General features: G+C 33.6%; 1 protein-coding gene across 1 annotated transcript in view; it reads left to right on the top strand.

The window, feature by feature from the left end:
• The first annotated feature begins 1368 nt into the window (after positions 1 to 1368).
• Positions 1369 to 24458, top strand: part of LOC150037876 (uncharacterized) — a 32949-nt gene continuing 9859 nt past the window's right edge. The window contains exons 1-2 of the mRNA XM_090311055.1: positions 1369 to 1499; positions 16925 to 17042. Coding sequence (XP_090167181.1) covers positions 1369 to 1499; positions 16925 to 17042 — 249 coding nt within the window. The remainder of the gene's footprint in view (positions 1500 to 16924; positions 17043 to 24458) is intronic.

Raw genomic sequence — 24458 nt, 5'->3', positions numbered from 1 at the left:
GTTTTAACACAAAACGACATTTGTGATTCATTAAAAATCATATTTCCACTAATTATAAATTTATTTCTTCCCTCCTCAAGCACCAAAGATATTTGTTGTAGTGATACTTGTTTCTTTCTTAACCAACTTCTTTGATTCAGTAAATTTTTCAAAAGCTTCCTCTTTGTGTTTTAGTGGATAGATCCATACCTTCCATGAAAAATCATCAATAATAGACATAAAGTACTTCAAGCCTCCCGTAAAAGGTACCTTTGTAGGATTCCACATATCTGAGTGAACATAATCTTATAGACTTTTGATTGAATGCTTCCCTTTCTAAGACTTCACCCTAATAGACTATCCCATTATATAGTGATCACAAAATGCGAGATTAACATCTTTAACACCTCTAACTATGCCTTGTTGAAGCTTGTAGACCAATTTTCCATAATTCCATAATAGTAGTAGCATCATCTACTAGCCTAAATATCTAATTTGAAAGATAATGAAAAATCGTTGAATAGGAAACTTCATCCCTATACATTTTCTTGGCTTCTGTGAGTGTAGTCTAAAAGTCTCTTTCAACATCTAAGAATTGGACTACTTTTTGTCGTATGAAAAGAGCTTTAATATTTCTTCTCCATAAACTAAAATCACCTTTTCAAACATAGCAACCTCAAAACGTGCCGATAATGAAGACATTAGTCAATGTATAACCGTACGAAATAATTTGAACATATGAATATATCAGAGGCATAAAACAACATACCTTCTTCCTTCGGATGTAATGAAACTCCGATACCACTTGTAAATAAAACGAACTATAAATTTCGCAAATAGAATATAATAGCTTGCAACAATAAATCAAAGGAAGAAGAGTCTACATCCACTTTGAAAACCAACTTAGAAGACTTTTACTAAGAGCAATAATCACAATTACAAAGGTTTAACAATAGTCAACAGTTTGTAATTTTTCATTCAAGAAGAACATGAACCACGATTTTTTTGTCTCTTGACCGAGACCCAATCGCTTGAACAATCTTCGCCATAACCGACTTTACGACCGACCGACACCCACCGAAAACCGTGAGACCTAAAGCCTCTAAAATCGAGACCTACATGCTCGAAACAACTGTTAACAAAAATCCAACGACCAACGAAGCTTAGTGACACACGACTATGAGTTCCTTCTCCTCACTGTGCTAAATTAAAAGTCCTTAACGTTAAAATCCCTTCAATATCTTATAGTTTTAACAATGTATCCATATAATCTATAAGTAGAAATGTATAATGGTAATAATAGAAAATGTAAGATACATTTCTTTATTTCATTTGCATATAATATTATTATTCTAAGGTCTTAAGATTTATTGACATTCTTCTTTGGACATGGAGGAGCATTTCGAGGAAGGAGAATCATCTTCAACATCAGCTAAAAATTTAGTTACTGATACAGCAAAATCAAATACACTTGAAATTGATCGAACAGAAGCTCAATCAACAACTTTAGAACTTTCCTCGTAAGTACTTCTATCCTACTTCTGTCTTACTAAAAGCACTCTTAGAAAAATAACCATTTTGGTGACTTCCATTTATCCATAGTATAGCCTCAGTATGGTTTAGGGCGTCCAAGTTGCCTAAAAACATTAGCAGATATTAGTATAATGTAAAAAAAATTAAAAATATGATCAAATTTAAATAGTCTATCCGTGATAGGGGAGTCTATAGTGATAGACCATATCACTGGTAAGAGTTTATGAACGATAGAAGTCTATCGTTGATAGACTTGACAATATTTGTAATTTTTTTAAAATGATGTTATACACTTGGTTATTGTTCTTAAAAATGCTATCAATTACAATTGCCCAATTAAAAATAACTAATTTAAAAGAGAGTCGAGAGTGAAATTAGAAACCATGTGATGTACTTATCTTTTAACTTTCTTGGTATTCGGAACTAAACCATGTAGTTCCCTCTATCTTCTTCTTATCGTTCAACCTTGCATGTGTTCTTCTTCCACCGCGAGCAAATCACTATTAGAGCAAAAATAATCCAAGAAAAATAAATCTTGTTTTTCAAGATTCAAGAAATTGGTTGATGATGGCAACAACAAAGCTATAATAAAGGTCATTCTTGGACATCCCAATGCTCATAAAGTTATCCAAGATCCGTCAGATATAATAAAGGTCATTCTTGGAACCGACTAATAAAGAAAACAAAAAATTTATTTTGGAACCGACTAATAAAGAAAACAAAAAATTTAAAATAATAAATAATTGACACACAAATTTACGTAGTTCACTGATTGTGTGTTGGCTATATCCACGGGATAAATGAGAAAAGTTTCATAAGAAAAAATAATTTAGTTACAAAGTAGATATGTCTCTAGGGTTAGAGAGTTTATAGTACACATTTCTAAACCCTAGGGTCAAAAATAAAAAATTATATAAATATGAAAAATTAGTATTCAAGCAAGATCCCGTACTTGGTTATAAAGAGTGCCAGATATAAGATTCAAGAAATTCTAACACGTTAACAACTAGTAAGATTATTGTGACAAAGTAATCAGGAGATTTCACTTAAATGAAGCTAAGTTGGTGACCACACCTATTGATCAACATTTTATGTTGTTTGCAACTTATTCTCTTATGGAAGCTGATGTTAAACACTTAAATCAAATAGATTTAATTCTCTATAGTCAAGTAGTGAGGAGTTTAATGTACCCAATAGTGTCTACTAGGCCAGATCTATCATATCAATATGCGCAAGCACACACATCAAGTAATTATATAATTAAAACGGTCAAGACGAGTATCATGCTTTGAGAAACTGGTTTTCAATTCTTTTAGCTACTCAGAGATTCTTCTCATTTAACCAAAAGGATCAGAATGTGATGAATACTTAATTTAATCTAATCCTAGAAAGTAAATAAATGATAACACCTGGGCAAAGGTAGACAAAAAACATGTCCTAGGGTAGTGACTTCGTTAATGGATTAAGTAAATTAATTGTTTAACCTTAGATTGATTTTATGCTAATTATAGACCTAGAAATCTTATATCTAAGTATCCTCTCTCGAGCTCAACCCTTTCTCATGTCTAAAATCCAACCTCATTTTTATATAATTGAACTGTTAGATACAATATTAAGTCCCTTCATTATCAATATGTACTAGTCTCTTGTTACTTTCATGCAAAATTAGTTAGTACTTTAGCATGTTAGATCTAACTTAGTGCAATCTCTCTCAAGCAAGATATTGAGTAAAGAACATTCAAACAATGGTCAATTATTAAAAACCATTAATATTAAACATGCTAAAATAGTTTATGCATTCATTAGATCTAGGAAACAATTAACAAAGTTTGCAACAATCCAAAAACTACATGAAAAAATCTTGAAACTATGAACATAACAACCCATGGTACGATACAAGTATAGAAAATTCATAATGTATTCAGAATATGAAGAAACTGAACCTTAAAGAGGGGAAGAGATATAAGTCATGCTCTTGACTGTTTTCCGCAAGCTTGGAATCACCTTCCAATGATCTCTTCAATCATCCGCTCCTTTGAAAGCTTCAAGATATCATCTCTATCTAGAACTCAACTACCAATGGATGCCATAAAAAAATATAAAAAATCCTCTCTAAAAAATTTCAAAGTTAAAAAATTAATGCTTTCTATGGATAGAGGACAAAAATACAAAGAAAACGAGTGGTCATTCACCCAAAACGACCACTCGGTTCAAAAGTTATCACCTATTTACTAATGATGGATTTTATAACAACTTGATAAAAGATACAACATTGTGGACGATGCCACGAAGCACCGCATTGCACCGTCCATGCCCATTTAAGCCCTAATTTCATCAATTTTACCCCTCTTCTTTGCCGTAGGTTAACCTTTGACCTTCTTAGGAGGTATTTTTGTCATTTTATATTTAAATTAGCTCATTCTAATCCAAAAGCTTGATCCTACAAATATAACATAAAAGTGCATCAACAAACACAAATTAACAATAAAACTAATGAAATTATAAGCCCAAGAAAGTACTTTTTGATTGCTTTTCACATACGCATCAAGCATAGTTAGTATGTACATGACTAGTACTGGTAAGAGTCATTGAGAAGCAACAAAATGGATACTTAGGTATCTAAAAGGGTCTAGTGAAGCTAAACTAATCTATCAGAGTTCTAAAGAACCAATAGGTGAGTCATATGGATTTGTAGACTTTGATCATGCAGGGAATTTAGACAAATGGAGATCCCTAAAGGCTGTTATTTCCTATTTGGAACTAACCCTCTAAATCAAAAGATTAATAGCCACAAGCATAGAAGTCAAGTTGTTCTAGTAGTTAAAAGTCCAAATATTGTTCTCAAGAGATCAAATTCCTTTATTACTATTCTAGAATTGTTGTTGAAGATATAATCTCAACGGCTATTTTTTCTTCATTCAGACTGATTAACAAAATTGTAACAGAATTATAAACCTATATAAATGTATTACATTCAAATCATTTTACAATTTTTACTTTCGTTTGTATAAGATATGTAAGAAGAAAAGAATACTTATCATTTCTGTAGTCTTCAATAAAGATTTAGCTCCCTTCCTGTGGATGTAAGCACGTCTTTGCCAAACCACGTACATCAATTGTGTAGATCTCTTCTTCCTCTTTCTCTTTACTCCATTGCATGCTTAAATCTCTTCTTCATTATCTGCAAATCTTGCCAAGAATAGATAAGGTTAGAGAGTTGAGAGGGTTTCTGAAACATGAGTTAGAGAGAGAGAGAAAGTTTTGTTTACCTGAGGAAATTTCCATCAGCTCATCACATTTCCATCAGATCAGTGTTAGTGGTATTCACCACGTGTTGATCTCTAAGGTGAGGTTCATGGCTTTTTCTAAGCCTTTCCTTTCACCTAACAATGAATTGGATCAACCTTCCTTCTCTACTTGGGCTTGAAAAACAATAAGTTAGCCCAACAAATTGGTATAAGAGCAAAGACACTTAAAGACTTTAGTTCTTGGAGAATCAAGATTCAAGATTCACAGTCAAATGGCAGTAGCAAGATTCGAAGTGGAGAAATTTGATGGAAAGGGTGATTTTGGCCTTTGGAAGGCCCAAATCAAAGCCACTCTTGGTCAGCAAAAGGCTCACAAGGCTCTTCTTGATCCATCAACTCTACCAAACAATGTCACGGCTCAGGAGAAAGAAGACTAGAAGCTAGTAGCCTATGGTACGTTAGTCCTAAACCTAAGTGATAATATTTTAAGGCAAGTCCTTGATCAAGAGATAGCCTATAGGATTTGGACAAAATTGGAAGACTTGTATGCTACTAAAGATCTTCCTAATAAAAAATGTACCTTAGGGAGAGATTCTTCACCATTAAAATGGATTCATCAAAACCACTTTTAGATAACCTAGATGAATTCAAAAGGATTGTTGCTGAGTATAAGAATCTAGGGGAGAAAATTGGAGATGACAATGAGGCCTTCTAAACTCCTTACCAGAATCCTATAGGGAAATTAAAAATGCATTGAAGTATGGAAGAGACAATATATCTACTGATGCAATCATCTCTGCTCTAAGAACAAGAAAACATGAGCTGCAAACAATTAAAAATGAACAACCAAGTAGTGAAAGGTTGTTTGTGAGGGGAAACTTCAAACCAAATCATTCAAAGGACATAAAACAACAACATTTAGATGAAAACAAGCCAAAATAGAAAGTTAAATGCAAATATTGATGCACTACCCTCAACACTTGATGAGGCCAATCATGTTAACCCCCTTGGGAAACATGATTGGGTCTTGGATTCTGGGTGCACCTACCGCATGACACCTATGAGACCCTGGTTTAACACCTACAAATAAATTGATGGAGAAATGGTTTACATGGGGAACAACCAAAGCTGTAAAATTGAAGATATTGACACTGTCTCTATGAAACTCAAGGATGGGACTGTTAAACTACTCAGAAATGTTTGGCATGTTCCACTCCTCAAGAGGAATTTAATCTCCTTGGGAATGCTTGATGCAGTTGAGTGTGAGTACAGGGGTAAGGGTGGAACTCTTGATGTTCTAAAAGACTCAAAGGTGGTCCTTGTTAGGGAAAAAGTTAATGACTTATTCGTGGTCAGAGGTGTTGAGATGATGACAGGGGCATATGTTGCCACTCCAAATGATATGACAGAAGCTGACATATGGCACAAAAGGTTATCTCATATTAGTGCTAAAGGGCTAGAAGTAGTGTCTAAATGGGAATTCTACCCAAGGGAATTTCAGACAAGCTAACCTTTTGTGAACATTGTGTTTTAGGGAAGCAACCAGACATAGCTTTACCAAAGCTCAACATTCAACAAAAGCTATTCTTGACTACATCCACTCAGATCTGTGGGGACTAGCTAGAGATGTCCATGGGGCGGGGCAGGGCTAGGGATGCCATTCCCCATCCCCGTCCCCACTCCTCATTTCATTCCCCATCCCCGTGAAATTTTCCACGAGGATCGGGGCAGGGATGGGTTCCTCGCGGGAAATTTTTTTCTGTTACCTTTTTTTTTTTGTAAAATACCAATTAATTTAAATCACTAATGTGAGCAAATTTTAATTAAATAATTAAATTTATCACTAAATTGTTTATTATGGTTAGTTTTATATGACAATTTGAATTTAAAGATAAATTACTCAAATTTTGGTCTAAAAAAACTAATTAATTTTTTAGTAGAAAGAAATAAATATAAATCAAATTATTCACATATATAATCTAAATTTAAACATTTTCTTTCCCAATAAATAATCAAATTTGAAATTTAAATGTAAGAATTATATAATAATAACAATAACATAACATTAGATAACTATACTAAATAAATATGTAAAAGTAAATCGGGGCGGGGAGGGGGAACGGGGCGAGGCCGAGGCCGGGGGCGGGGATGAGGAATGCATTCCCCATCCTCGTCCCCGTTTAGCTCACGGGGAATTTTTTCCCCCATTCCCCGCCTAATCGGAAAATCCCTACCCTGTTCGGGGTATGGCCCTGCAGGGCCCCATCCCAGTGGAAAAATTGGACATCTCTAGGACCAGCTCCAACACCTAGCCTAAGTGGCACAAAGTACTTACTTTCCATTATAGATGACTTCTCAAGGAAAAGTTGGGTTTTCTTTCTTAAATCAAAAGACCAAGTGTTTGACAAATTTAAAGAATGGAAACTCATGATTGAGAAGCAAACCTCTAAGAAAATTAAATACCTAAGAACAGACAATGGACTGGAATTTTGTAGTGAAGAATTTAACAAATTTTATAAAGAATCAGGCATAACTAGGTACAGGATAGTCAGATATACACCCCAACAGAATGGGGTAGCAGAGAGGCTTAATAGGACTATTGTGGAAAGGGTCAGATGCTTACTCTCAGATGCCATTCTTAATGAAAAGTACCAGGCTGAAGCTGCAAGCTATATAGTGTACACCTTAAATAGGTGCCCACATACATCCCTAAACTTTTTAACTCTTGAAGAAAAATGGTCCAAACATCCTCCTAACTTGGATAACCTAAGGGTATTTGGATGTGTTGGGTACATACATCAAAATTAGGGAAAACTTAAGTCTAGGATTGTAAAATGTATGTTTGTAGGGTTCACTGAATGTGTAAAGGGCTTTAAAATGTGGAATTCTGTTGAGGAAAGATTTTTGGTCAACAAGGATTTCACTTTTAGAGAAAAGAAAATGTTCATGCAAAAAGAGAAGACTACAATTGAGATACCAAAGAGTCCTACCACTAGAATTGAAGTGGAGGCACCTAAAGATAAGTCCACTAGTCAGGATTCTCCTAATGATTCAGAAGAAGAAGAGGAAACTACAGGAGAGCTAATAGAACATATTGAAGCTCAACCTGATTTGAGTCAATACTCATTAGCAAGGGACAAACAAAGAAGGGTGATTTTTCCTCCAGCTAGGTATACTGAAACAAACTATATGAACCTAGTTTTAAATACAACTATAGCTCCAAATGACCAAGAACCAGGTAACTTTGAAGAGGGGGTAAGTTGCCCTAATGCTTGAAATTGGATTACAGCTATGTGGGAAGAAATGTAATCATTGAGTGTTAATAACACTTGGACCGAAACTCCTCTGCCTAAAGGATGCAAGCCAATAACATCTAAATGGATCTATAAACTGAAGGAGGGCACTTCTAAAGAAGAAAAGCATAGATATAATGTAAGATTAGTGGCTAAGGGATTCACACAGGGGGAAGGTATTGACTATTCTGAGATCTTTTCACCTATGGTAAAGCAAACCTCAATTAAACTCTTGTTATCCTTAGTTGCTCAGTATAACCTTGAATTAGACCAACTAGATGTAAAGACAGTTTTCCTACATGGCCACCTAGATGAGAGTATTTACAAGGTTCAGCCAAATGGTTTTGAAGAAAAGGAAAAGGAGGACCTCTACTGTCTTTTAAATAAGTCTATTTATGGACTTAAGCAGTCTCCTAGATGCTGGTACAGAAGATTCAATTACTACATTGAGAGTATTGGGTTTTAGAAAAGCACCTATGATATTGTACCTATGTAAAGTCAACTTCCTACAAGAACAAGGTATACTTACTTTTGTATGTTGATGATATGTTGCTAACTGGGAGTTCTAAAGAAGATTTAAGTCATGTCAAAAATCTCCTAATTAGAGAGTTTGACATGAAGGATATGGGTCAGTCTAAGAAAATCCTTGGGATTGAAATTAATATAGACAGGGGTTCCTCTACACTTAGCATTAGTCAAACCAACTACTGTGAGAAAATCATTAGAAAATTCAACATGACTAATGCTAAACCTGTAACTGTATTGCTCATCATTTTAAACTATCCTCAGCTAATTCACCTAAGAAAACTGACTTGGAACACTTAAATCATATGCAACTGGTTCCCTATAGTCAGGCAGTAGGCAGCTTGATGTAACTTATGATCTCTGATCTATCCTATTGTGCAAGCCTAGTCAGTAGGTACATATCAAACCCTGGAAGAAGACATTGGGAAGCTACCAAATAGATACTTAGGTATATAATCTGGTTTAAACAGTCTAAGTTAATCTACCAAAGTGTTCAAGAGACAGAACTTGAGCTATATGGGTTTGTTGATTCAGGCTTTGCAGGGGATCAAGACAAATGAAGATCACTGACTGGTTACCTCTTCTTATATAGCATAATCTACTAAGTTGAAAGGCCAATTTACAATCAATTACAATCCTATCAACTACTGAAGTACAGTACATGGCACTTTCAGAAGCTATAAAAGAAGCATCGTGGTTAAAAGGCTTGATGGAAGACTTTGGCATCAAACAAACTGTAGTTAAGATCTACTGTGATAACCAAAGTGCTATCCATCTTTCCAAAACCCATAATACCATTCAAGAAAAAAACATATGAGCATAAAATTTCATTTCGTCGGAGACAGGATTGAACAAGGACAAATCGAAGTTCTAAAGGTCCATACCTTGGAGAACACAGCTGATATGCTTATCAAACCTGGCTCGAAACTCAAGCTCACTAAGTGTCTCGAATAGATCAACTTCATGTTACCTGAAAACCGGTAAGAATTAGTTAGATTTGGAAGGAAGAGGACTATTGAGTTGAGATTAAGATGGAGATTTGAAGATATAATCACAACAACAATTTTTTCTTCATTCAGACCGACTAACAAACTTGTAACATAATTGTAAACCTATATAAATGTGTTACATTCAAATCATTTTACAACTTTTACTTCAGTTTGTTCAAGATCTGTAAGAAGAAAAGAATACTTATCATTTATGTAGTCTTCAATAAAGATTTAGCTCCCTTCCCGTGGATGTAGGCACCTCCTTGCCGAACCACGTACATCACTGTGTAGATCTCTTCTTCCTCTTTCTCTTTACTTCATTGCATGCTTGAATCTCTTCTTCATTATCTGCAAATATTTCCAAGAACAGAGAAGGGTTAGAGAGAGTTTAGAGGGTTTCAAAAATGTGAGATAGAGAGAGAAAGAAAGTATTGTTTACTTGAAGAAATTTCCATCAGCTCATCACATTTCCAACAAATCAGTGTTAGTGGTATTCACCACGTGTTAATCTCTGAGCTGATGTTCATGGCTCTTCCTAAGCCTTTCCTTTCACCTAACAATGAATTGGATCATCCTTCCTTCTCTACTTGGGCCTGAAAAATAATAAGTTAGCCAACAGTTGTCAATTTAATTAAAGGACCAGAAACAAGATGGGTTACGACATCTCAATAATTAAAATATTTCTTCTTATTAATTCTAGTGATCAATTCTTTATTTCATACAAAGGTTCTACATTTTTTTATGTTCATCGACATACTTAAATCTAGAATCTATGATTTAGATTGATCTATTTCAAAGAATCCTCTTTTACTCTTTGGACCTTCACTTAGTAACTCAGCCACTCAAAATATGTGTAAGACACATTATCCTTATCATATGGCAAACCCTAATATTTATAAAATTTTTGGGTCAATGTCGCGATGTTGTTGGCTAGTGTTGTGATGCTAGCAAGCGTTGTGCATAGCACCCCATAGCGTCGCAACAATGATAGGGTGAATAACTTTGTAGCATTGCGATGTTGTGTCCTAACGTTGTAATGCTACCCTGAATGTTGCATTTGGGTTTTCAGCGTTCCCTAACATCGAGGGGAGCATCAATTTTTGGCCTTTTTTCCTCCCTTATTTGTAGAAATAGCCCTAAGTATCCTTAGTAGGCACAAATGGACTATTTTTTTATCATTTAGCTCCAATTCCCACTCTCTTGTTCAATTCTTGAAAATCTCTAATAAATGACTTTAAATCTAATCATATTTAATGAACAGATCTCTAAATTGAAAGCAACAAAAGCACTTTTCAAGTGCTTATCACCATTATACACTCCAATATGAGGTCGCCCTATCTACTATAGAGACAAAGTTCATAAATTTTTTAAAGGCAATAAAAAAGCTAACATTTTCAGCATTTTGGCATAAAAGAAAAGACAATAAAAATATACTATGACGACTAAAATACCATACAGTTGTCTGAAAACCATCAGTTCCATCATGGTACTAAATATATTGACATAAAATTTCATTTCATGTATAAACAAATTGAAAAAAAAAAAGAAATGATACCTTTGGAGATACGTATCTCTGATAAGCAACAAACATATTGTCGAAACCAGTGCTCAATCTAAAATTCAAGTGATGTTTTGGGCTAATTAACTTTGATCTTCTTGGAAAAGGATGCGAGGAGGTTACTGGAATGAGCTAATATTTTCACTTTGTTCATTTCAAGGTAGAGATCTAAGTTATGAAACCAATGATTAAAATAAAATTAAACTCTCATATTTTTGTATTGTACTATTTATTCAAATCCTTTTATAGATAACTTATATTTAGTGTTAGAGCATTTGTCATTACAGTGTGATTGACCTATTTATTATATGAAAAACTAGAACAACATATTTCTAAAACATGTGTGACATGTCTTACAACATGTTGTGACATTGTCAAGGACATTGTAACATGATAGATAGAAAATTCTGCAAAATATTTTTTTCCTCATCTGTCAAGATTATTATGTAGATTTAGTGACCTGCTGTATTTTTCCCTATAGAAATTATTTCTTCATTCTTTGAATATCTTCCCAAAGCTAGCCATATATATATATACCATGGTTTTGTTCAGTTTTAGGGTTGATCATTTTACAAATTCTTTGAAACTAGTTGTCTTATGTGATTTCTTTTGAACCACAAGTCTATTAATCTTTCATCGGAGAAGATTGTATTGTTGTAGATTTTGAGACTTATTCTAGATCGTGTTTGTTTATTCTTCAACAACTTGAGAAGGGATTCTCAAACTTAGAAAGAGTCTAAGTTAATCCAGTGGAGTGATCTTCATTTGAAGGTGGAAAGATAAAATTTTGGTGAGAGGGAGTATCACATTTAGGGGGAGACAAAGTCGTCATTCATTAATATTCTTATACTTAGGGGGATCCTAAGTACGTTGAAGATGAGAAGATCTCATACTTAGGGGGAACCTAAGTTTCATTGAGAGGGAGTCTCACACTTAGAGGGAGCCTAAGTGATTGGTCTCTAAGTTGGGTTATTCGAGTGTCACTGTAATTATCGTTCATTTTCAGATAAGTACATCGTTGTAATTCCTTGGCTTTGTATTAGTGAATATATCTTTTCACCGGCACACTGTCCCCAAACGTAGATGGTATTGCGTTGAGCTGGGTTACCAAACTCTATGTTTTATTCTGTCTTTAGTTTTTTTATATTTATCTATGACGTTTTTGGAAATGTTGTAACATTGTGTGTAAGAAGTTATTTCGTGTGTTAGATAACCTTTAATTCAATTGGTATTAGAGAGAGTCGCAATTACTTCTGGTGTTTCGATCCGAATTTCTTCAAATTGAAATAAACTACTCATATTAGAAGGCTAGAATGATAGCTTTTTTATATTCTATTGATCACACGACTTGGAAAGTAGTGGTAAACTGGATGCAGTCCTCCTCAGATTGTTGTTCCTAATGTTGGGAACGCCCTTAAGTCTGAAGTTGAATGGACTGAGACTGAGGACAAATCATCCATAGGGAATTCTCATACCCTCAGTGCTATCTTTCACGGTGAGAAGAACTTATAAGAGAAATTGGTTAGAAAAGTTCTTAGAACTCTGTGGAAGAGGTTTGACATGAAGATGACAACCATTGAAGAAGCACAAGATATTTTAGCTATGAAAGTTGATGAATTGTTCGGATCCTTGCGTCCGTTTGAAATGACACTTGACATCAAATTAAACAAGAAAATCAAAGGCATTGCTACAATCCTTTGCAGATGATCAATTCGATGATAAAACTGGTGACTTAGAAGAATCTTTTGTAGACTCAATCTCTTTACTGTCCAAACAGTTTAACAAAGTTCTGAAGCATTTTGAAAATAGATCTAGGAACTATGTTCCTTGGAAGTTTAAAGCAAATGGAGGCACATCTACGAAACCTTACAGATCTCATAATCGGAAGAATAATGTAGACAACTCTGGCATCAATGGTCATATAATTCCCTTGCAAGGAATGTGAAGGTTTCGATCACCATCAGTCTGAATGCCCCAATTATCTTAAACGAAAAAGTAAGTGCTATGTGGTATCTTTGGCTAAATAAGATTCTGGAGATAGTAATGAATCTGAAGAAGATGTCAAAACCTTTGTTAGCCACATTATCGAGGACACTCATTTGTGCAAAAATAAAGAAGAAAAATGTAGTGCCAATGGTCAACCAAACGTGTATGAGAGATAAAAATGAGAATACATATAGTCTAAGTGCAAGCATACACTGTCGATGAAGTAATAAATCTTTAACTATTCCAAGAGTCAAATCTCACGAGACTATTTATGCAATTCAATTATTTTAAGAAAGAGATTTTCAATGCAAACCTAGGGGTACCCTGTAAATAAGTGACTTTGAGGTTAACTAATGATAAAAGCACTAATAAGAAGTGTTGAATAGGAATAAAATTATATTTCAACCTTTTGGGTTCTATGCTATAAATGATGCGGTCACATGACAGTGAAATATGCAAGAATAGATAACTACTTCTATTTGGTCTTGTGTCAATTTCTTTTAGGAGATCTAAGTAGCTAATGCCTAATGTTTCATGGTTAGCTAGATCTTAGATTAGTTTAAGCTTAGATTCTTTATCCTATGATGTCTCTTATGACTGACCCTCATATTTCTAGGCTCTTAATATCGTATTCCTTTGTGACTCTAATTTATATCCAAACCTTTTTAGCATTAAGACTCCACTAGATTGCTAAATTAAGTTATCAGTTTAACTTAACAATCTTTTTCCATAAACTCAACAAAGAAAATAGAAAAGTCAAAGAGGTATGAAAGCATTACTCAAGCCATTAAACCCTAGGGTATTCACATAACTGAATCCCTTAGAGACTTTAGCTCATGATTAATAATAAATGACTAGATTTCATTAAATAAAAAATTATAGCTATAAGATAATGTTGAACGGGTAAAGAAAGAAAATAAAAAATTACAACAAATGAATAAAAAAAATAATGCTAGAAAATACAACTGTAAGGTGCCTTGAGGCAAATCCTTAGTTTCTTAGTGTTTCTCTAGGTTGATTCTTCTTTTTCAAGGACGAATCTTCTCTCACCACATGCTTTCACGGGAAGAGATAAACTAGAGTCGTTATGCCTTACTTGAAAAGAAGCCGAAATGATGATGAATTCGAAAATGGAGAGTTGATTCATGAAATGAAGGGCTTTCTTCCCTTTTATAGGCACCAAAGTGGTTGAGAAATGACCTAAAATCATGCTCTAGACGTTTATCCATCATTTTAGGTGTTGAATAATAGCTTTCATCATAAAAATAGCAACCAGAATTGACTAAATGTGAATCTGGAAAATTAAGATTTTTCTAATGCGAGTGCATCACTCTAATATAGGTGCATCAGATAGAAATCAGCAGAAACAACCAAAAACCTGTCAAAATATACCAAATCAGCTCTAAATCAGCAAATAACATCTTTTAAGCACAATTATCCACTAGTGAGCTCATTTTAACTGACTACGACTAAAATTAGAGGAAAACTCATACAATAATCCATTTTTCAAAGTAAAAGTACACAAATAAAGGCTAAAAAATATGCATTCCATGGCATGTATCAGTTAGTGGTGAAAAAGAAGAAGATTCGCATATTGAAAAATCTTATCATATTTTAAATCAACAATGACTTAATGACATAAAAACCTTGGATGTTCAGATAGAAAGAACTGAGACTCTTCTTACTAAAAATCATAGATATATAAGTACTGTCTCTGAGCTTAAATGTGAGGTGAACACAAGTAACAGTGAATTGGAATATGAGTGAATTGGAATTTGTGTATAAATCTTTAAAGATGTTGAACCCGGGAGCAAATGATCTATAAAATCTTGGATACTCTAAAACAAAAAAAAGCATTGATGATTAGCTTATTTATTAGGGGAAAGAAGAAACTATAGTTGGATGTGACCAGAAGCAGATGTCAGCACATTTGTCCTCAACATCTACACAAACATCCTCTCAAAAGTCTGTAAAACTTGCCAAAAGGGTATGGGTTTCTCATCACTGTGGTAAAAATGGTCACAATAGACCTTATTGTTTTAAATTGAAAGGTGTTTATAAAAATTTATCCCGACCATCTTTTACTCAGGTCAGGAAAGGCTACATTCAAAAGTCTTTAACCCCTCAATTGAAGCAGGAGTGGCATTTGAAAGCATGTGTTCGATGCAATATAATACTTACATCTTTCGATCCTCCACAAAAGATTTTTGACATTTTGATAGTAGATGCTCGAGACGTATGATAGGTGAGAAGCCTTTTATAACAATCTCCAAGTCTTGTGATTTTGGTCATGTCATGTTTGGTGATAAGGAAAAAAGAAAAAATCTTAGTAGAAGGCAAATCCAATATCCCTTTCCTTTCTCCAAGATGTCATGCTTGTGGAAGGTATTACAACAGATCTCATCAGTATCAGTTAGTTATGTGATCAAGGCTTAAATATTAGTTTCTTAAAAGACCAATGTTTGGTGACGGGTAATGATAAATCTCTTATAATGTTAGGTATGTGTTCTTCTGATAATTGCTATATATGGATTCCTAATGTTGTTAATTTTGTCTGTAACTTCTCTAAGCACAATGAAATTACGCTCTTGCATAAGAAGTTTGGTCAAGTTGATCATTGTTCAGTGAAAAATACGATTCCAGAATAAGCTATCTCTCAAAAGACGGTGGAGCTTTTTGTCCAACAGATGCAAACTGAGCATGAAATGAGTATGGTTAGAGAACTTATTTACTTTTTAGGATCTCTGAATTAACAGATGAAAGTTGTGGAAATAGTGCAATTTGTATCCCTCAAGGAAACTTTACGTCCTTACAGAATTGACTTGTAGCAACTAAAGATATCTGATCAAGGAAAGTCAAAGTGCAAAGTAAGCGATAAGCAAAAAAAACTCAATTATGATTTTGAAAAATGTTGACATTGTCAGTTTTGTGTTTGACTTGTCTACCATTATGTTTAATATGCTTTTTTTCTGGATGGTGAATTCTTGTCAAGTTACACTCTCATTTGAGAGTAAATTAGTTCATGTCAGGAAAACTTTAAAGGAAAAGTAGGCTTCCAAGAAGGATGGTTCTCCATCGAATGTCAATGTCTATGGTGTTCAGTGAGAAAAGTTCCTTTCTCAAATGGTGGTGCCTTTGTTGAAAACTCATTTGTCAATAAGAAAAGATTTGAGCCTATGATAAATAAGAAAATTTAGATGGAAAGGCGTGTTGTTAAAAAGGGTATTATAACAATGGAAGACCTCACAAGGTATGTTTCTATAGATACTTCAAATTAGTTTAATGCCTCTCCTAAAGAACCTGAAGGTAATACATCTACTACTATACCTAGTATTTCTGTAGAGAAGTCCAGAAATGTGACTCGTCTTGACTTGTTTATGAGTTTTTAAAAATCTAGGGTTGTGAATGCTGACCAAATTACTCATAATACTCATGTGAATTCTGTTGATCATCTTATACCTTTTAAGGTTATGGACCGTGTTAACTATATTGTTAATCATGTTGAGTTGTCTGAAATGTTGATTATTGTGCCTACGAAAACCACTATGGATGATTCTAATTTGAGTTGTTTTCTATTATAACTTTAATTTTTCTGTGTTTATCTATGATGTTTCTTAAAATGTTGTAACATTGTGTAACAAGTTCTATTATAACTTTAGTTCTTCTGGGTTTATCTATGATGTTTCTTAACATGTAACATTGTGTATAAGAAGTTTTGTTGTATGTTAGATAACTCTTATTTCATTTAACAAATAATTGCTTGAGAAATAGTTTCTTTATAAGTAATACATACCATAAATTTCATAAAAACAGAGGTCAAGAAATGATTGAAGTGAGAACTCAACATGTTAGCCAACAATATTCAGGCACTCGTCTGTCCAACTCAACTTCTCCAGCAATATCTTCTGCACACCTCTTTGCATCGGCTATGGTAAGTGTCTCTCTATACATGAATAGCTGATAATCACTTTTTCACTACAGAATCTACTTATTACACAATATTGTTCGAGTTATTGTCCTTTCAACTTTAATTTTTAAATAAAATATCATTTGATAATGATTTAATTTTTTTATTTATGATTTTTTTTTAAATTGTAGATACTAAACCAAATAAATTCATAGGGAATCTAGGACTTATAAGATTAATTTTAAAAAACCAAAAATTATGCTCTCGTTTGATAATCATTTCATTTTTTGCCTTTGTTTTTTCAAAATTTAGCTTATAGTCTCCTCAGTTTTTACCATGATTTGCATCTTTTTTAAGTATATTGGTTTAATTTTAGTCAAATTCCCAAAACAAAAATAACTTTTGAAAAACTACTTTTTTTAGTTTTTAAATTTTGGCTTGTTTTTTAAATCATTGGCAAAAAGTAGATAAAAAAGTAAGAAATTTGGAGATGAAAGTAGGGTTTATAAGCTTAATTTTTAAAAACAAAAAAAAAAAATGCTTACTAAACAAGATCTAATAAAATGGTTATCAAATGAGGCCAAAATTACTTGATAGGAATTTCACATAAGTTCACATTGCTCTTTGTTCATTTAATCAATAATATCAATAGAAATATCAAATGCTTGAAGTCACAGATAAATTAGCTTTGTAGTTTTAAGGGGATCATTTGAGGTGTTTTTTAATAATAGCATTTTTCTTTTTAAATAAAAAATTAGGATGAAGATGGAGTAGTTGAACATTTTATAGTTTTAAAATTTTAGATACTTTAGGGGTGTTTGTTTCAAAGGTTGGGATTGGATAGGTTAGGCATCCTAAACCCAACTCTTGTTTGGGGTAGAAATTTAGGAAGTCTTGGCTTCCTACATCATTTTCTCATGGGTTAACCACCCTCCCCCCTTTTTCCTAATTTAATCTAGGAAACACGTCGGCTAACCTTCAGACACTCCTTCGATGACCACCATGGCCAGCTCAAGCCGACTCTCTCCAACGATTACCGTCAGCCAACTCCGGTTACCACCCTCCGACGATTGCCGCGGGCCAACTTCGGCGAACGACGCTGGCCAACTCCAACCACAATCTCTGACGGTCACCACCGGCCAACTCTGGCTGCCAATTTGGTGACCGTTGTCGACCAACCTCCAATCGTCACTGGACAACTCCGACCACCATTGATCAACATCTGGCAACCCCCCTTCCTCCCATATTGGCAAAATTTCGGCCACCAACTCTGTTGACTACCTCCGGCAACCGCCACCAACAAACCTTGAAAACATTAATAAAATACTCTTAGTATATAACAAATTAGACAAATTTGTATATAAAAACACTTTTAAGAAAGAATTTCAATACATATATGCTTTTTTTTTATTTTAATAAGTTTTTATAAAAAAAATGTTTAATTAAAAATGAATTTTTGAAAGATATATTTTTTTAAGTCATTCTAAACATACCAATAGACTGCAATTGAATAGTTATATTTATTTAGGTTATATGTGTAGAACTATATATGTTTGAAAACTCTAATTTAATTTAATAACATTTTAATTCTTTTTGTTGGTCAATTTAACTAGTTTGGAGACTTAGAATCATTTCCTAAACGTAAAGATTTAAAATGTTTAAAACAACTTAGCGACCAAATAAAAACTAAAAGTTAACATTTATGATTTTTTATTCCTCAAATATAAGTTGATAAGAAAAAAAAATATAGTTTTTCATTCATTAAACTTAATATTAAAATACTAGTTTATTTCAATTTTAAGTCAGCGTATTATAGTAAAAAAAATGATCATTTTAAAATTAGTTAAAGTGACAAAAACCTATGAAATTTTATTTCAAAATCTAGTAAGATTAAAATATCAAATTATTAAAATAATAGATTAAATAAAATTATAATTTTAGTCAAAAATCTCTATTTCAATTTTTTTTTAAAAAATATTCTTATAAATTTTTTAGTTTAATTTAAAATTAACTATATTAAAATAATTAAGATGAAAAATTTAAACTAATCTAAAATCTAACTAGTGATTAAATAGATGAAAATATTTTACAAACTAAATATTGATAAATCTGCACTTCATTCCCAAGCTACTTAACCTTGCACTCCAAACATAGGCTTCTTAAATTCAGACTTCCAAAACCTGCCCTCCAAACACATTTTTCTTAAATCTAGACTACCTAAACTTCTCAATCTAATCCCCTAGACTTAACATTCCCAGGTTTAAGATTTCAGACCTGCGCATCAAACTTCCCCTTAGGGTAATATATATACACATATGAACCTCTTTTTCGTGGTGCCATGCCCTAAGAACCCAGTAGAACTAACCTTCTGTCAAACTACTAAGAAAACAAGAAGATACTAATGCATTAAGTTAGGATCTGTTTGGATTGACTAGAGTTAAAAATATATTTCAAGAAAGTCATTTTTATTTAAACTCTTTTCATAAAAATTATTTAGAATAAACCTTGAAAGTGTTTCAAAAGTTATTTTGGGTGGTTACCAAACAATTCAATTTTTTTTTTCAAAATTAATCACTTAAAAAGTTAATGCGAACACAATTAAACAAAACATTTATGTACAATCTGTCATAAACATTTTATCGGAGATGATAAAGAATTTGTTAATGGACTATAAGGACACTTAGGGCTCGACTTTCTAGGACCTCCATATGGGATCATTAGACTTTGATTCAAAATGTAATGGCTTGACTTTCTAGGACCTCCATATGGGTTCATTACAATATGCATGCTATTTTCAATGACAAAACGAACGGACAATTTTATTTCAAATATAATTTTGTAAATAAAGGAAATTAGGAATAAAGTATTAAAACATCACTACATCATTTTTTTTAAATATAATTATTTTCATTAGATCAATTAAACCATTAACTTGAGTTTAGAAGTCTAAAATCTAGGTTTCCTCTCTCGAGCTCAACCTTTTCTAATACTTAAACGTTGGTTCTATTTTCATGAATTATGTAATTTAGGCACAATAATGTGACCCTTTGTGACTAACCTCCATTGTTTTCCTATTAATCTCATGCATAATCCAACAATAATTGAGTATACGAGTCAAGCCAAAAACCCTCCCTCTTAATCAAAATTAAAGACCCCACAACAATTAAATGGTGATCAAGATTCAATTGGTTAAGCACAAACATATTAGAAAATCAATGAGATAATAATCAAATGCTAGTTCAAATATTCATCTAAATTCTAAAAAAATTCATCTAACCTTAGAACTGAAGAAACTCATTACTCATGTTCTCAAATACGCAACAGTCATGTTGCACAAAATTCTATGGAAAATAAATAAAGAAAAGTAAGATATAATCCATCAATTCACTTTGTTGCCAACAGTACAACGTTACGCAGTCGATCTTGCTCCAATCAATCCTGATAACAATACTCTAAAACTCCTTTGTACGATGCTCTCCTATCCTCTGTGATGACTCCAAAAACGAACTCCACAAAATCGCTAAACAAAGAGAAGATTTATAAGTTGAAGCATCGATAGCATCGCGATGCTACGCCGATATGCTCCTAGCACGCTTTAGCATTGAACAACACTACGTGCAGCTTATGTTCACAGCGTCCTAATGCTAGGGCGTAGTTTCACAACGCTGCCTTGTATTAAACTCTAGTTTCTAATGTGGAACACAGCATTGCAATGTTTTTTCGGTGCATTTTCTTCATGTTTTCCTCTTTCATCATGCCTTAAGTAAACTTTGACCTTCTAAGGCTCTTCATCTTTTTATTTTCATTAGTTCATTCAAATCCAAATATTATATTTCTATATATTCAGCAAATAAATGACTCTACGAGCACTAATAACAAAAAAACTAACTAAAATTTAAGCCTAAGAAAGCCCTTTTTTAGTACTTTTCAAAATTTAGAAAAGGATATCACGAATATTTGAAGTATAAAATAAGTTCAAACATACAAATCAAGTCTTCAATAGCTTTTTACAATTTCTTTACAGTTTGTTATGTAGCTACTTGTATCAGCTCAAAGTATAAATATGCATCATTTACATTTAGTAGGATAATCATTCAAAAACTTAGAAGAAAGCTACAAGATCTGTAAAGAAAGTGACTTAGCTCTTGAATAATAAAAGTTCTTCTCCTTCCCGTAGATGTAGGCAATCCATTGCCGAACCACGTACATCTCCGTGTAGCTCTTCTCCCTTCTTTCTCTTTATCATATTGCATGTTTCTTCTTCTTTCTTCATTCTCATAGCAAACTCATGCAAACAATCAAAAGAGAAGAGGGTTAGAGAGCATTTCTATAAACAGCAGACTGAAACGAGAGAGAGAAAATAAAATTTGTTTGTTATTTTTCTTTTCCCATCAGAAAGTGGTTTCTCTTCCATCAGGCTATACACCACGTGTTGCACATCAGTTGGAAGGTCATGGAGACCCCAGAGCCAAGCAATCTACCTACCAAGTTTTTGGGGCAAATTAACTAGGCTTTTGGATCATGGATCGGTTCAGCTAAAGCCTTTTCATCATTTGGCCTTTTCTTGATTCAAGAAATTAAGTGAGCAAGCCCAATAAAGTGGTATCAGAGTAAAAGACTTACAAGATTGCAGTTCTTAAAGGTTCAAGATTCAAGTTTCACTCCAAGATGTCCGTAGCAAGATTCGAAGTAGAGAAATTCGATGGTAAAGGAGATTTTGGACTATGAAAGGCCAAAATCAAAGCAATTCTTGGCCAACAGAAGGCTCACAGAGCTCTCCTTGACCCATTTGCACTCCCAGCCTCAGTGACAGCTCAAGAAAAAGAAGATTGGGAGTTGGCAGCTTATGGTACGTTAGTCCTAAACCTTAGTGATAATTTTTTAAGACAAGTTTTAGATCAAGAAACAGCCTATAGGATATGGACTAAATTGGAAGACTTATATGCTACAAAGGATCTTCCTAGTAAAATGTACCTTAGGGAAAAATTCTTTACATTTAAAATGGATTCATCGAAGTCTCTAACTGATAATCTAGATGAATTCAAGAAAATTGTTGCTGAATTCAAAAGCTTAGGAGAGAAACTTGGAGATGAAAATGAGGCCTATGTGCTTCTTAATTCTCTACCTAAACCCTATAGGGAAATAAAAAATGTTCTAAAATACGGAAGGGATAACATAAGTACTAATACAATAATATCAACTTTAAGAACTAGAGAGCTAGAGTTACAAACGGTAAAAAAGGATCAACCTAGTGGTGAAGGGTTATTTGTTAAAGGAAGTTTTAAACCAAATCAGTCAAAGGATAGAAAACCACATAATTCGGAAGAAAATAAGCCTAAACAGAAACTAAAATGTAAATACTACAAAAAGAAAGGACATTTAATCAAAAATTATTTTATTCTTAAAAGGAAGAACCAAGAGAAAGAAAAAGACTCTAAAGGTAAACAGCCTGAAGCTTCTAAGGTAGAAGGATCTTATATCTACTCAGATGCTCTAACCTCAACCTTAGATAAATCCAATCATGTAAATCCCCTAGGAAAACATGATTGGGTCCTAGATTCTGGATGCACCTATCACATGACCTCTATGAGACCATGGTTCAACACCTATAAATAAATTGAAGGAGAAATGGTTTACATGGGAAACAACCAAGGCTGTAAAATAGAAGGCATTGGCTCTGTTTCTATGAAACTATTAAGCTTCTTAGAAATGTGAGATATGTTCCACTTTTTAAGAGAAACCTAATTTCCTTAGGAATGCTTGATGCAATTGGGTGTGAATACAGGGGCAAAGGAGGAACCCTTGAGGTGCTAAAAGACTCTAAAGTAATACTTGTTGAGGAAAAAGTAAATGACTTATTTGTGGTTAAAGGAGTTGAAATGATGGCAGGGGCATATGTTGTTACCACAAATGAGATCACGGAGGCTAATGTTTGGCACAAGAGATTGTCTCACATTAGTGTTAAAGGCCTAGAAGTCTTATCTAAGCAAGGGATTCTACCTAAAGGTCTCTCAGATAATCTAACTTTCTGTGAACATTGTGTTTTAGGAAAGGCTACAAGACAAAGTTTTACTAAAGCACAACATACCACAAAGGCTATCCTAGATTATATTCACTCAGACCTATGGGGTCCAGCTCCTACACCTAGCCTAAGTGGCTCAAGGTATTTACTCTCTTTCACTGATGACTTCTCTAGAAAATGTTGGGTTTACTTCCTTAAAACTAAAGACCAAGTGTTTGATAAGTTTAAGGAATGGAAACTCATGATAAAGAAGCAAAATTCTAAAGAAATTAAATACCTGAGAACTGATAATGGACTGGATTTCTGTAGTGAAGAGTTTAATAAGTTTTGTGAAGAAACGGGCATAACTAGGCATAGGACTGTTAGATTTACTCCTCACAGAATGGAGTTGCTAAGAGACTTAATAGAACAATCATGGAAAGGGTTAGATGTCTTCTTTCAGATGCTATTCTTAGTGAAAAGTATTGGGCTGAGGCAGCAAGCTACACTGTTTTCATCTTAAATAGGTGTCCTCATTCCTCCCTAAACTTCCTAACTCCTGAAGAAAAATAGACAAAACATCCTCCTAACCTAGATAATCTAAGGGTGTTTAGATGTGTTGGCTATATTCACTAAAGTTAGAGGAAACTCAAATCTAGGGCAGTGAAGTGTATGTATGTTTATGCAAAAGGAAAAGACAACCTGTGAAGTTCCTTAAAACCCTACTACTGCTAGGATTGAGGTGGAGACACCTAAAGATTCATCCACTAGTCACAATCCTCCTAATGAATCTGAAGAAGGAGAAGAGGAAAACTCAGGTGAGTCTACTGAGCATACTGAAACTCAACTTGATTTGAGTCAGTACTCATTAGCTAGGGATAGACAAAGAAGAGTGATAGTTCCTCCAGTTAGGTATACTAAAACTAATTACATGAACCTAGTTCTAAATACTACAATAGCTCCTGATGACCAAGAACCTGCTACTTTTAAAGAGGCAGTGAGCTGCCTTAATGCTAGGTCTTGGATTGAAGTTATGTGTGAAGAAATGGAATCACTCAATGTCAACAACACTTGGACTCTATCCCCTCTTCCTAAATAATGCAAGCCTATAGTTTTCAAATGGGTATATAAACTAAAAGAGGGTTCTACTAAAGAAGAAAAACCTAGCTATAAGGCTAGGTTAGTGGCTAAAGGATTACTCAAAGTGAAGGCATGGACTATTCTGAAATTTTTTCACCAGTAGTAAAACAAACCTCTATCAAACTTCTACTATCTCTAGTTGCTCATTACAACCTTAAATTAGATCAACTAGATGTTAAAATATCTTTCCTTCATGAAAATCTAGAAGAGGTTATCTATATGGTTCAACCTGAAGTGTTTAAAGAAAAAAGAAAGGATGATCTTTATGATCTCCTAAACAAATCCATATATGGTCTTAA

The sequence above is a fragment of the Benincasa hispida genome, chromosome 2 (genome assembly GCF_027475165.1).
Source record: "Benincasa hispida cultivar pf3 chromosome 2, pf3_genome.v1.1, whole genome shotgun sequence".
Lineage (NCBI taxonomy): Eukaryota > Viridiplantae > Streptophyta > Magnoliopsida > Cucurbitales > Cucurbitaceae > Benincasa > Benincasa hispida.
Note: the sequence above shows the minus strand (reverse complement) of the source record. Positions and strands in the feature narration are given on the sequence as shown.